The sequence below is a fragment of the Spea bombifrons genome, chromosome 4, assembly GCF_027358695.1.
Source record: "Spea bombifrons isolate aSpeBom1 chromosome 4, aSpeBom1.2.pri, whole genome shotgun sequence".
Taxonomy (NCBI): domain Eukaryota; kingdom Metazoa; phylum Chordata; class Amphibia; order Anura; family Pelobatidae; genus Spea; species Spea bombifrons.
Window position 1 is genome coordinate 29420102 of NC_071090.1, and position 15984 is coordinate 29436085.

Below are 15984 nucleotides of genomic sequence, written 5' to 3' on the forward strand. Positions count from 1 at the left end.
TCAGAAATACAGTACAGACATTGTTGCTGGAAACAGCTGATTTTTTATGGAATCCTTATGGTCGTCTCTAGGCCCTTTATCAGCGACCATCACTGTGTTCCAGTGGCATGTTGTGTTTCGCTATTCCAAGTTTAAGTTTAAAAGGCTAATTGATCATTAGAAGATCATTTTGCAATTATATTAGCATAGCTAGAAATATCTTTGTTTTCAATGAAAACGACTAACCTCTGAATGGTAGTCCACACATGTGTGCAAAAAAAAAAGAAGGCATGTACCATCATTGGTCATACCTTTGACACCCCAAGGGTCACCGGTAATACTCATAATCTCATGGCTTCCTGAAATCTAGTGAAGTTCCATCTCATGCTTAAACACTAAGGGTTGGGCATTTGTTCTTCTCAGAGCCAGATAATTAGCTTTGTGTCTTACTGCACGATTTCAACAGAGAAGAAAAAAATATATATTAGGACGAGGGTATCCCAGAAGCCATGGCTTCCAATATCTTGGTGAAAAGTGTAATCAACAGGTTTTAAAGTAAGATCAGAGAAAGCCAGACCAGTATTCTTTTTGTATCATTCATCAAGCATCACCACAGTCGTAGAACGAAATAAAGTAATCGCAATTACAATGATTATCTTTTATTAAAAATCAAGTTACCAATTAAAAAGAATATTATATATGCCCACATTTGGTTTGTCCAGTTTGTTTTTGCTTGCACCTTTCACGCCATGTGAGAGGCAAGTTACAAACTCCTTTAGAGTAGGATTCAAAATGCTGCGACTGGTGCAATCACCAGTGGGAGAAAAAAAAAACACTCAACTGTCATCAGTTTGAAGTAGGGTCAATAGGGTTAAAAGTTGCCTGTTCGTTTGGTCTATAACTCGCCAGAGGAAGAACTTGGTGAACATAATTGAAATAAATAAAACAGAAGAAATATTAGAAAAATGAGGGAAGGGGGAGGGGGTATAGTAAAAAGCCTTAAACACATAATTCCTAATATTTTCCTGTAACAGTGCTCTAGTTAACCTTGTCCTGGAATATATACAGGTTGTTGGTGGCAGCCACGGCTATGATGTTTTCTGAAGGGTGCCAGGCTGTGTGAAGAATTTTTTTGCTAAAGTCCAGACTGTCCACGCTTATTTCATCTTTTCTTCGCTTTCCTCCGACGCAGACTTTGCGGGGTTTGAGGATCGCCCGAGGCTTGCTGTTTTCTCTGGAGGCCTCCAACGTGACATCCCGTTTCGTGTTGCGATCGAACATTCTAAAGAAATTGTTGTAGGAGCCAGTCATTATGACACTGAAAAAAACAGAAAGAAACGCAACTTGAGAAACTCCTGCGTTAATGCGTCCTTGTGCTCGATAAAATGTCACGCAGCACGTTTTAGAATACATTTTAAGAGAAAGGAATCACAAATACACCAAGGGCATAGTTTGAGGCTTTGGGATACTAGATGGGGAGGTTGGGGACATTTTAGATGGAAGATTTTGACAGCCCTTTTAGGGTAACATTTGCTTGTAGGATCTCTCTTACTATGCTTTTCAGAAATACACAAAATAACCTTTTAGCTGCACGGCCATTTTAGGCAATTTTTCATACATTTAAGGAAAAAAGAGCCATCAAATATTCATTGGCTGTACGAATATGCTGGCATCTGCCACTATTTTCACATGTTCCATCTAGATGCTTCCAAATATGAACAATGCTAATCTCTACTACATTGGTGAGATTGTGGAAACTGTAGTTCAACAGCCATTGGAGAAGAATCTGTTGGCTAAAATTCTAAGTCCAAAAGCAGATTTGGGAATTTTGGGATATGGGAAAATTTGTGATTCAACAGAGGTGGCCAGGGAGGAAAAAATAGCACGTGATTATGTAGAGCCAGATTGCCTTCTATCCGGGTATATACATGCGTGATCCGTATTTGGTATACGCAGTGAACCTGTATATTAGTAAGGTGTACATCCCTACAAGACCCGAGGGATCTCATCTGATTCGTACCTGTCTGAACCATTCCAAACACATTCAAATTTGTCAAAAATGCAGTCATTCTCATAGAGAGAACATAGTTTGCTGCGGAGGTAATCGTGGACCTAAAATAAAAACAAAAAGACAGCGATCAAGTCATTGCAAATTCATTTTCTGCTGAATTTCCCAGCACTTGGAAGAATAAGTTAAACCTTTGTGATGTAATTTATGGAGGCAAGGGTGTTGACATTGACTGATTTTATATGTGGAATCAGAATTGCTATGATCTTACCAGATTTGATAGCAAACACGTGTCTCATACATCTAGCCTCCCCTTCTACAGAATACCTTAACCCCTTAAGGACAATGGGCGGTCCTTAAACACATTGAGCCCGTACATGTACGGGCTTTGTCATTAAGGGGTTAACTTATTTGACCCTTGGAATATGCTTAGGTTGACTTAGTTATCCCCGACTGTATAAACCTTGACCAATTCTGCAGGATGGCTTTTGGATGTACCACCATCACTGTCACCGACCCCCTAGGACCTGTCAATAATGCTGTTCTCAGAGCTGAAAATGCACATAGTTAGTGCCCCTCCTAAAACGCATAATGCAGAGAATTAGTGATTTTAATTCGGCCCTGCATTAAATGGTAAGGCATAATCTGGTCACTTAAACTACACACATAATTATAGGTATTGTGATTTTCCATGTGATCAACTCTGCTTCTCTTTGTTTACCTGATATGTCTCTATTGGACGGTTCTCCATATTCAGGTCCCATACTTTAACAGTTAAATAGTCTCTGGTCATGATGTACCGACCGCTATGATTAAACTTCACGTCCGATATGGAAGAAATAATCTCGGAGAAAAACGATCTGTTGCTGGGATCCTCCGGTTCCTCAAATACTAAAACGACAAGAAGATAGAGAAAAAATATTTAGCTTAAAGTAACTTTTTGTTATTCGTATTTCACATTTGGGGGAAAGATTTATGTACAAATGGGAATTATGCGCCAAATCTGTCATTGTGAGCATAAGAAGAGCAAGCATTTTTATAGTTCTTCTAGACAAGCAAGGAAGAACTTCCAATATAATACTGAATATGGTAGAAAACCATCAAGTCCTTTCAAATGTCTGTTAATACAAAATTGTGTAATCTTGAGTTAAACTAAAATTACAATAGTAATAATTAAATACGAGTGGGAGATGGTGTTGTGGAGGATGTGGCCGAAAATAAGTCTTTCCTCAGGCTATTCTGAAATACTCTGGAACAAGACCCCCAAAAAGGACCCAAATTAAACCCTTTTGATGCTAGGCTGTGTCTTTAGAAAACAAACAGTCCACCTCACAAAAAATGTAATCGAATATGTTAACCCCAATATGAACCAATTGTGGAAAAAGCAAGGTTGAAACCAGACTAAGGAATTAATTCTAACCCCCCTACTGAGAAACATAAAAAACTCTCTGAATTGGCACTTCTCTGATAATTGGCAGCGGGCAAATTAAAGTCAGAAGAGGACCTATTTCATTGAAGGGCCTTGAAAGACTTGGGGTGAGGTACGTGAAACAGCGCTCATTCCATAGGCAAGAGGCCATCTACAATTCATTCAGATGTGGGTTAAGAAAAAAGGCACTCTTGATTAAAAGGCAGAGGAAAAAAACATGTACACACTTCAAAAAATAGTAGAGGGGATAATTGAAGGGATGTCTAAATGGCATAGTTACAAACAACCACATGAGGCCTTACAGATGCCCATCTGGTTCCCATGGAAACCGGTTTCGGCTTATTTCCATCATGCCTAGTAGCTAATCACTCAAGTTGCATTGACAGGGAGGATGCAACGAGCAAAGGTCATCTGTATGTACATTTTGAACACTGGAGCCTATTGGGATCATACTTCGATTCAGATATCAAATTTGAAGAGAACCAGAGGCTGAAGATGGAAGATGTCAAATAGCCGCTTTCTATGTAATGACAGTAACCACGTGTGAATCAATTCACCATTTTTATACAGATTTTTTTTTTTAATACAAGGCTCAGTACAAAACACATTATATTTACACCAATTATACAAGATAATAAATGTGCACATGTTTCACAATGATTTACAAAGGCTGGAGGATAGCTACCAGCTTTGGGTCCAATTCATGGCAGCCCTAGATTGATGTGGACATAATCATTTGAGCAGAATACCCATCCGGGCCAAGCAGGCCACCAGTAATACATTGAGTGATGCTTACAGAATACGGAGGAGCCTCATACCATGTGAGTAAGTGAATAAGAGCTTCTGGATGAACCACACCATAGGCGTTACAAACAGGCTCAAAATAGAAATTTATTTCTCATGGAGTACCATAAAAAGCTCAAGTGCTGTCATACCCACATTTTGGGGAAAAAGTTACCCTTTCATATATACCCCGAGATATATAGAAATGTATTTTGCAAAGACACATGTAAAGCTTGAGATGCTAATTGACAGACACCAATATGTGTTATTTTAGGACATGTTCATGTTTTAATATTTTTTAACAATGTAATAATAATTGCTTAAATCTATAGATATTGACAGGGGGACAGGATTTGTGCCCATCCCTAGAGTCAATTTAAATAGACCATACTTAAGCTTCATTATAAAGTAAAATTAAAAGGGTCTCTGCCAAGCTAAGTTAGCAGTTGTCGCTTGCATTGGCTTTGCTCCAACACCATACAGATGCTAAGGGACAATATGTTGATTTACTTTTCATTTTCTGTGTATTTTTATCCAAGAGCTTCACTCTATCCTTTGTTGTTCAAAATTCTGCATTTTGATTAAAGTCGAAAGTTATTAAATTTCCCCAATGTCCCCTGAGAATTCAGCCATAAGAGTCAATGTTACTTTTCATTTTCAACTCTGATGAACTGTCTCAATGGAGCTCTGCCCATCAACTGAAGAGCAATTGAATAAAAGCCGCTGAACTCGGGAAGATGGCAAAAAGGGGTCAAGGAAGATGTCAAGTCAAACTCTTCATGGCTGGGCGGATGGTTCAATCATAAAACAGATTATGGGATGTGAAAAACCTACTTTAGATGTAGATATGTTTTATCCATTAAACATTTGCACAAAGGTGGTGGTTTAAATATAAGGTCCCAAAAGACTGGGTTAAGCACTGTACATGGAATATACTGTACATGGAATATACACACTGGCTATGAAACACGGGGTTTAGCTTTAACCAAAAAAATAATATTAGCCCAGTATAGCCATTAGAGGAACAAACAATATGGTTACTGCAAGAAGTTAAGGGGGTCAGCTCTCCAAAGGGATCCAATAATGCTGACATGACCAGTCTGTGGGAATTGAGTGTAATATCTTAAAATTGGCTGCCAATTCAACTTGTTTAAGAGATCATGTTTGGTATCTGCTCCTCGTCATGTCTTGAGACAATCATTCAATAAGAATAGGGGTTCATGGTGATCCTCGTAGACCTTGTAGTGGAAAAACTTCACTGACCCCCGATACAAATAAGTCCTCTGCAATATACTTACACACGCCGTATGGCCTATGGATTGTTCAACTTTAGTGTTCTAATACATTTAAAATAAAATGGGACACTGGATTCCAATTCTGTTTCATTTACATTGTTGCAACAAGTCTATGATGGACCAGTTCCTTGTTTGCTGTCAAATCTAGTTGCGACCTGGAGCCACCTCATGGAATTCTGTACTCAAATGCCTTAACAAGAGAGTGGTCTTAACGTGTCCATCAAGTCCTATTACACAAACCCCCCCCCCATATATGTGGATCAAAAAAGACACTATATACAGAGATCTCAATATGATGTTTTCACTTATCTGTACGATACGTCACTATGAAGTACGCTTTCCTGTCACACTTGAATTTATTTATTACTTCTCCAATAGGTAATAGCCAATGGGTTTTCTAGGTATAAAAAGTCAAGGCCGTTCTCCATTCACAGCAAGCACCGTAGACAGGGACTTCACATTTTTTATAACTATATAAAAATGTTTTCATTATACACAGCATTTTCGAAGACAAAGAGAAATTTTGGCCAGATCTTTAAAATTCTGCAACACTTCGCCTCGATATAAATTGATGAGAAACGTTTGAAGGAAGTGTGTCGGGCGATGCCTTCCAAAGTCATTTGAATTCTCTGATCATTCTCTAGTAAGGTTAAAGGCATTAGCCTGCACCCGCTGCTTCACTGAACCAACTAATGTCGCCTGTTCGGTTATACACTGCTGTCTCTGTTAATTAAGGAACGCTTTCTTCTAGCGCCGGCCACTCTCTTTACCCTTAACAATACCGTGTAAAGTTCTTCACCTGCCAGTGAGAATAGGCAAATTTATAAACCATTTCAAAAGGACACATTTAATGGAGCCATGGTTATGGTCTCACAAGAGTATTATGAAAGGACATTGCTCTGTGTTAATCTAACAAAGGATCTGGATTTATTCAAGCTTAAGACTTTTCGGGAGTAGACCATAAACCGTCAATTTTTCTATTGAATATTTTATCGACAGTGGATCTGTCAGGAACACGTTTTATTTCTACCCCATGCATGTTTAAAATTTCCTCACTGCAATAGCCTTTGCTACTTCCGCTGGGAGGCAGTTCCATTTATCTACCACCCTCTCAGTAAAGCAAAACATCCTTACGTTACTTTATGTAGTCAATTAAACTAATCGAGATAAACTAAACCTTCTGAAAGTAGAAATTATTCAAGAGCGCAGTTACGGGACTCACATTTAGAGTGCTTGTCACACAGGGCGGCGGAGCGCATGTCGCAGAGCCGGATTGTCCCTTTACTGCTGCTGTAGACAAATGTGTTGCAGTGATGGGGGTGAAACTCGGCAGCCGTGATCACCTCCGTCAGCTCCTCCATGTTGGCTGGCTTTATATCTACAATATCTAGTGATTGCAAAGTCAAAGGGAAATAATGCACCAAAAAAAAACAATAGAAACAAAAAGAAGCCTTTGAAATAATGGCTACCAATTTTAACTACTGCCATGCGTGTAATTTAACACAAAGCCTAAAATACTCCACTATATAGTAACCCAAAAGAAATGGAGGTACGTTCCATTTTACAGGCACCATGGCTCTACGGCATCTATTTCCTTAATGTAGCACATACCCATCCCTCCATATCAATTAGTCCACTTAAGACTTTTTGGGGAATTAATACCATGGAGACAAGTGAACGTCATCATATAAAAAGGATACTGAAACTTCGATTTGTTATCTCTAGGTTCCACAAGTTTATTCTCAGGTCATCTGCGGACATGTACGTTTCGTAGTCGCTGTTGACGGATATCGAGTTGATGTGGTAGGTGTGTGCGTTGGAAAACACTCTTCTAGGTGTGGCCTCAACCATCAGATCCATAGGCTGGAGTACGGGAACCTGCAGGAAAGGGCCACAATCATTTAGAAATACACATAACAATTGGAACCAAAGACATGTTTCATCAGGACGCCACCACCATTTTCTCGAGGTATACTTTTGACAATATTTTCTGATGGGTAAACACACAAGTTATACTGTAGACTGTGCTTATATGGGGAAATGAGTTTATCAACCCAAATACAATAAAATCTAAAGAATATTAAACGTTTTGCAAGATTATTAAAAACGATTCAAGATTTTCCTTGGGATGACTTCCAACTTGAGGAGCTGCACCAGCTGTATTCCTTCCGCGGCTCTAAGCTCTCATCTTCACCTCTAAACAAATCATCTACAGGTACAGCAGCAAAGAGCCGCAGAACACGTTACCAATTTCTAATGAAATGAACAAATTTATACCGGTTCATTGAATAAACATTACGAGCCACGAATTGCATATTTCATTCCAATTTAGGCTGGGCTGGGTAATACGTTTTCAGGGCACGGCAAGTTATTCTATGATAGTTTGGAAATTGCCTTGGAGCTATGTACCAGCAAGTTTATTACAGACAGTATTTATGCTCACATAAAAAAAAGCAGTTGAATGTACAAAAAAAAAAAGAGAGAATGTGTAGGAAGCAAGAAAAAAGTAAATTGAGTCTGTGTTTTTTTTTGATCGTTCAAGTAGCTCTGGACTGGTTGACAGCGAGTAGAAGCTGCAGTCCAAAGCTATGGTTTGGTTAGTTCTAACTGTTCTAGATAGCAATGCATTGCTAGCCCTCCGGATTTTGGTCTTAATTAAAAGGGTTTAAGACAAATGGTATTTATTTTATATATATTTCAAATTAATCAACACTAAAGCTTATCTTTTTAAGCGTTTGGGGAACAATGTAGCAACTAAAGGAACACTAAAGCTTCAGCCAAGATCATAGGCAGTATGAAACACATGAAGAAGGCCAGTCTACAGCCATATTACCACCAATGCGGCCTGCTTCATGCCGTATAATGATGTCCCCTCGTGTAGGCTCTCCCTAAGCTGCTACTGGACAGTAGTTAGAATGTAACTTGCGGCTAGGTAGATGTGCCAAAAAGGCGACGCTTCCAGCTGGGCCAGTATGGATCCCAATTGTGTTAACAGCTTTGGCACAAAGTCCTTATTAGTCATTAAAAGATTAATTAACATGATGGTGAAGTCTGTGGTTGTTACTGCATCAGCTGTGAAAAGAGCCATGACCATACAGAGATGTTAACCCGTGAGATTCAACAAACAATGCAGAGTTTTGGATCTCGATTAAGACTATGAGCTCATGATTCCCAGATCTCCTCACATGGGCAAAGTCGGGTTAATTAACACAAGGATGTGTTACGGCTCATTCCCATGCGGTTCCATCTGTGCTTGTGCAATGCGACTCTGAAAAATGCTGCAAAAATACTGGGTTTGGAAACACTGGCTGACAATTGAGGTCCTTTCTAGGAGAGGCTTCAAATTTAAGTTTGATTGTGATGCACACCAAGTCAAGCCATAAATACCATCTGACCCATTCTTGACCAAGTTTGGAACATGAATGGGGTTATGTACAGAAAGATACTCTTGTCCCTACCTCACCACTCCAACCAAAGGGCCATTCTTGCTGATTGAGCCATTTCATTGGGTTCCGTGATTATAAAACCACTTCCAAAACGTTGTACCACAATCATTTTTGATACATAAACCCTATTCTTGTTGTTCTGGAATGAGCAAAGCAAACCCATCCAGCTGAATGTCAGATGGTCTGAACCAAAGCTGAGAGTGAAGGTATTCTAATTTATGCTGATTTCCCTAACAACCACTGAAGAAGATTTCATGCCCATTTTACTAAGAGCTGCACAGCTGTGTTAGCCATGGCAACTAATATCACACCAACAGAATTTTAATTACAACCGAGCCGGCAGCTTTCATTCTCCGACAATGGGACTTGTGATAACATTTATACTGACTGAGAACGCATGTATCCCCGAAGAAATAATAAATACCCATATAAAATGCCTTATTAACTTTATACTTTCATTTCAGACATGATCGCCTTCTTATTATGCTATTTATCCTCTTAAAAAAAATCTTTATTTGCACATAAAATAGCCATGATATAGGTTCTCCATTAACACATTCATTTTTATCTATTTAGATGCATATCTATGTAAGGCATTCATTATCATCAACATGACCTTATATGCAAATTAACTGCTGCAATGTTGGATAACAATTTGCATATGAGGTCCGCTGATTAGGTGGCAGAGAGGGTAGAATATATGACTGCTTCTATTACCGTACATTCTGAACTACTACTCGACTAGAACCCCTTTAGTCTACGTTTATATTGCTGGATCATTTTACTCCACTGCATTAGCCTCTACCACTTCTAATGGGAGGCTGTGCCATTTATCTACCACCCTTGAGTCTCTAAAGCTTGCAATCTACTATATCCCAGACAGTGAATACAGGTATCCCCTTTAACAAATGTGCTCATTTTCTTTCTAAAGCTAACACGGTACCACTCTATGTCTATTGGGGCGGTTATTTGGATCATATCCGCTTAGTTCCAGAGGAATCTCTGCAATTCAATGGATGCCAAGATCGCTCCCTGTGCGTCTAACACGAAGGGCAGCGCGAGGCAACGCAGAGTAATTACACGGGGTAACCAAGTTTAACTCGTCAGATCAAGAACATTAAGACGCTGTCAAATAAAATAAGCCGCTAACAAATTCAATTACTCTGTATTTTCCAGAGGAAACGCAGTCATATTTGATTCTCTTTAATGGCTCTCTTTAATTGATATGCAAAAAAGCACATTTCAGAAGCATTAAGCAGTTAGCGGCTATTTGTTTTACGTGACAGAAGCGTAACAAAACACCAACACTTCCGAAAGAGTGCCTTTTTATTTTTTTTTTTTTTAATGGTTTTAGTAAATTTTGGTGCTTTCAGAACAGGAATACCTGCTCTCTTTTTATTTATTTATTTTTTACTGTTTTTAATTTTAGTAGGCAATGATGTATATATATTTTAAAAAAAAGTAATCGTGGGTGATCTATACTATAACACAATATATTTTTTTTTACATATGCATTTAACGCACAAATTAATTAGGCATTTACTTACTCATAAGTTCAGCTTTTTAAAATAAAAGACCGGTGTCAACACCATTCCTTTTGCTGCAGTTTATTTGTACTATAAAACTAACTGCAGCCAAAAAAATAATTCAATAATAATAATAATAATAATAATAATAATAAATAATATAATATGTTGCTCCTGGACTTTTTTGTATACTGAAACTGATAGGAGTGAAGGGTCGAATCCAGCATATAAATATTTTTAGGGTTCTTACATACAATAAACAAAATGCATTGTATTCGCTAAGAAAACACTGTTCTAAGAAAGCATAATCTTAAATTATAGTTAAAAACAAAAGCAAAACAACATAAAAATGGGCATCACTGACATAATCCCAATACAAAATCACTCAAGACTATAAAAAGAGCCACAAAACATTGCTCACCCCAAAAAAAAATAATTCTAGCTGTCACCCAACTCCCTACAGCCATCGAGCCTAAAACATACATCAATGGTGCATCAGAAGTGATATTTAGTCACCACAATACATCTTATTGAAATAGTTTTGGCTTCTCTGCATATTCTGCGCCAGCGCCGGGCATGGTGGTTTAGATTACAGAATCAAGGACCTGTCACCATGCTGCCGTCATCCCCAGAGACCTCTACAATATGAGGAATGATGCCCCAACAATAAGGACGACAGGAAAATAATACTGCATTAGCGCAGCCAGGAATGTTCAGGCATACATTTTAGCGGAGATAATATTGTTTCATTCTGTCACTTCAAAATGACATTCTTCTACGTTTGTATCTTAATAGAGAAGTGGCTAAGAATGTATGGGAACATGGCTTACGTACAAGTCTCTTATTTCAAGTCTACAACGAATGCTAAAAATCAGCTTGTAATTATTCTAAGATTACAACCATGAATATTAAAAACTGTATGATAAAGTATTAGCGGTGAATTCTTTTAAGGGGTTGTGGATATGTTAATTGTGGCAGACCTCACCATGTCCCAAAGTGGATCTGTCAGTTCCCAGGTAGGCCACTAAACTCATGAAGTTGGAACCATGGTGGGCCTTCTTGATACGTATTTTCCACGAATGCCATCGGGAAATTAGTGTAAGCTGGACCATTACAAAAGTGTATCAAAAGTTATAGCTGGGTTCTTTTTATTATGTCTATGACGCAACAAAAACACGTTGCTTTAAAAGTATTAGTTCTGTGTATTTTGTACATATATGTTATATCACTTGCATGATGGGCCTCCAATGCTTTTATGTAAATTCACATAGGAATTCAGCTCAAGCCTCTAGGACTCTTCCTTGGCTAGACTTGAACAAACTAATTTACATTGAGGATGAGGCACAAATGCTCAGCCCTACCCCTCTACCTCCCTTCCAGTCCATTCAGAGGCATGCATAAAGAAAAGTCCTTTTTTCTAAGGGCCCTGAGTTTTCTTTTCTTGGGAGTCATTGCCGTTCATGAGTTTTGGCTGCACACCAGTGCTTGCGATATCGCCAGTGTCTATAAATAAGTCATTTGAAAAGCCAAGCCATTTATTGTCCCCGTGTTCCGCTATGGTGGCAGTAGACATGTGAGAAGTCATTAACTCTTTTAGGGCAAGAAGGTTTTTGTATGCATGTTGTGAAGCATACTGTTACTTTTTCTCTTGTTTAAATAGATAATTGTGCCATAAGCCCAGTTATTGTGCATACCTTCAATCTCCTAGAAATTGGGGCACTCATAGTTTATCCCCTGAAGAACTGGGATGGCTTTAAAACTAGCAAAATCAGTTTATGTTGTTTGTGCTGAAAATGGAAAGCAAGGGGTGGCTTGTTAAATCAAGTATTTTTAAATGAACTTTGTAATAATAAATATAATTTTATAATATAAGGAAAGAGCCAAGAGATAGCTTCCTGGTGTATTTTTGAATTCAACGTTATGGTCTCCATCATTTTGCAATCTCTGTTCCAGTTCATCCTAAAGGTGTTCGATGGGGTTGAGGTCAGCGCTATGTGCGGGCAGGACAAGTTCTTCCACACCAAACTCACCCAACCATGTCTTTATGGACTTTGCTTTGTGCAATGGGCCACAGTCATGCTGGAATGGAAACTGTTCCCACAAAGTTGGAACCAAAGCATTGTCCAAAAATGTCTTGGTATGTCTCCTTCACAGTGTACATTATATTTATATATATTTTTGTAATTCATTGTACTTTAGTATAAATTCTGTTGCATCTCAAACATGTCTGCAAAAACACCTACAAATCTTCTCTAGCAATCAAAATAGACAAATTATCCACATAAATCGTTGATGCAATTTACAGATTTAAGATGGGGCAGCAGCTGAATGATGTAAGTTGAGCCATATTGGCTATGACACTCATACCACATTGTAGTTTGATTGTTGCTGAGAATATTACAAACCAAATAAAACTAACTGTAGAAAGATGACAAACATGCATATAGCCTTCTTTCTATCAATCAGCTATGGAATTGGCAGAGCTTCAGCAACTTTGAAGTACCATGCGCCTCAGCACTCGGTGACCCCGCCCTGTGACTACGTGGCCTTCTGCTTCGTGGCTGAGTTGCTGCTGTTCCTAAAAGCTTCTACTTTCCAATAATACCATTTACAGTTGACCGTGGAATATCTAGCAGCTGAAATTTCACGAACTGACTGGCATCCTATCACAGGGCCACAGATGAACTCACTGAGCCATTTAGAACGACCCATTTGTTCACCAATGTTTGTAAATACAGACTGCATGGCTATGTCAGGGTCCGCAACCCCGGGTCCGACGAAGCGACTCACCTGAATACCCGATGCCCGCGGGTACCGGATCCCGCGGCGCGTCTCCAGCTCCCTCCACCTCCGTCAGCATGTCCGCCGCTAGGCGCGCGCGTGCGCGCCCTCAACTAACTTTATGCGTCCCCGAGTGGAGACGCCGGGGTACGCGCACCGATGACGTCACGGCTGGGGGCGAGGCTTCTCACTGGCGGCAAGTTTAAAAGCTGAGCATTGAGATTAGCTCAGTGCTCAGTGATTGTTTATTTTTTCTCGAGCTCTAGTGCCATTTGGTGTATTCTCCTATTTGATATTCCTGTGTACCGAACCCGGCTTGTCCTCCACTCCGCTGCCTTCTATTATCCTGACCCTTGGCTTCTAAACGGCGTTCCTGATTTTTTGGTTTCCTGACCCTGGCTTTCGGATTTGACCTCGCTGCTTGCTAGTTTCCCTGACCACGGCTTCGTTCCTGACTACGGCTACTCTCACCGGCCTTATCTACTGATTCCTGGAGTACATTCCTGCATACCGGTCTCTAACCATTTATCCTGCCTTGCAGTCCTCACAGGCTATGAGCTTGACATACACTCACATATACACTCACACATACACTCACACTCACACCTACCAATTTTTCTCTGAAAGGTTGAATTGCAATCTCTGATACAACAAATTTAGAATCTTTGAGTTGTTTCTCCAATAACCTATACTCTGGTTAAACAAAAGCATAAACCGTGATATTTCTAAGGTATTTTGGAAACCATCAAATACATTTAAAGGTAATCTAGTACCCAAAATTTAGATTTTTGTGATAGCTCCCTTAACCATTACCTCAAAATTCTATTAATGCGAAGATGCTCTTGCACTAGAACACCATAACGCGGCCAAAAAATATATCAGACAATACAGGGACGGATGTGTAAAAGGCACACGCAGAAAAGTTTTACTACCTTCATAAATTGATGGCATGCGGCACTATAGAAGAAAACAATTTCCATACAAATTGTATCAAATCCAGGGAGATTTAAAAGGCTAAATATGATTATAAAAGAGCGGAAGGTAATGCCTCCGTTAAAATTTGTGAGCCGTCGACTGAATGTTCCTGAGCGAGCTTGTAGTATACAGTACTGACTGGAGGATAATTTAAAAAATGTGCCTGTCACCAAGCTGCGGCACGCATCCCCCCTGCCCCGGCTGTCCTATATCTATCTGAGATTTAGCAGGATTTCTCTGTAAGCTGTCACCCTGGGGAAAAAAAGACGGCAGGACGCGGAGATGAGCTTCATCACACTTGGTCCTATCCAGCAGCTTAGGCTCAGCAGTCACATCTGTTATGTGGAACGGCTCCAAGACGATACCCATCCCTTCGGTGAATTGGAATGGAAGAAAAAACAAACTGTCTGTATTCTGTGACCTCCCTGCAGCTTTTTCCTTTACTTTAAGGGAAATAGAAAGGTTTGGCAAGCATCGAATCTTACAATTTTGACAAGCAAGAGCAAAACAGCCATTTTGCTGTCAAGAGGTTGACTTTACTTGTAGACCTATATGTGCCTTTGGCTGAGCCATCTGTAGATAACCATAATGGGGACCACCAAGGGTTATCATGTGACAACAATACAGTGGATGCAGCCTCATGAAACAAAAAGCTTTTTTCCATGAAGCCACCCAACGTTATTACATTTATGAAATGAAGATCTGTACACATATTAAGGACATAATAATAAACTATTTGAAACAGTATCTCACCGGCCTATTTGGGGCATCTGCACAGAATCTGTATAATTTGGTGTATCAGGGATTTTACACTAATTAAGCAAAAGACTCCGTGTTACATATTCCATGGTAACAAGATATCTCTGTTTTTATTCTGTTCAAGCAGTAACCAAAAAATATTCATGGGTGGAATTCCAGAAGCAATGAGGAGGAAAGGACCACAAATGAAAAGTACAGAAGAACTTTTTTAAACTCAATGTCATTTACAGGGACTGACCGGTCCCTTTCATCAGCTCTTTGCAGACGTCATAGTTCCTCGCTCTTTCCCTTTGACATTGTATTTCAGAACCGTGATTGTGGACAGCTCCACTGAGAAAGCAAGTGTGCTGTTATTGACTATATACATTTTACAACGCCATGAAAATTGGAAGAAAGAAGAATTCAGTCCTAATAAAATGAAACGGTACAGACTATTCCTTATCCGAGCTGCAAAAAACACAGGGCTGACAAACTGAATCCGAATAACAAAACCTTGCCTCCAGAAGGGAAAAGGAATATGTCATTAAGTTGAAAAACTGCAACTTCACCAAGCTGTCACCTAGGAAACATTTCTATAGAGCAATACTTACAGGGATATAGCTACAGTGCGGACATGCTGGTCCCAAAATAGTAGTTTATGATGTAAAGTTTATGATTTTAGTAATCGGAACTATTTGCAAACCAAGATGCCCATACACAAGTCATTCTTCAAGTTTTAAAAGGGATCTATTACTTCCTGAAAACATCTGGGACATTATCGTTTGATCATAAATGGCCTTCCAAACCTCAACGGCATGGAAACCAGAAAACACTAGCTGCATCAGCTAATGGATATTATATCTTAACAACGAGAAGCAAACTGAATGTAAATGCTTTATGGGTTTTTAACATAATGCATGTACCTTTTCTGAACTTGAACTTACATACAGAACTTACATAAAGTAATGTTAAAAAATGTAACTTCCCAAAGAACCGTAGAATATTTCTAACTGGGATAGCCCTT

At 39.2% G+C, this 15984-nt stretch overlaps 1 protein-coding gene across 2 annotated transcripts in view; it reads right to left on the reverse strand.

Moving 5' to 3' along the window:
- Positions 1-622: 622 nt before the first annotated feature.
- Positions 623-15984, reverse strand: part of PPP2R2B (protein phosphatase 2 regulatory subunit Bbeta) — a 93259-nt gene continuing 77897 nt past the window's right edge. For both annotated transcript variants that reach the window (XM_053463155.1, XM_053463156.1), the window contains exons 5-9: positions 7195-7372; positions 6717-6881; positions 2709-2878; positions 2000-2091; positions 623-1297 (exon numbers count right to left, since the gene is read on the reverse strand). In XM_053463155.1, the coding sequence (XP_053319130.1) occupies positions 1018-1297; positions 2000-2091; positions 2709-2878; positions 6717-6881; positions 7195-7372 (885 nt within the window). In that variant the 3' untranslated portion in view covers positions 623-1017. The remainder of the gene's footprint in view (positions 1298-1999; positions 2092-2708; positions 2879-6716; positions 6882-7194; positions 7373-15984) is intronic.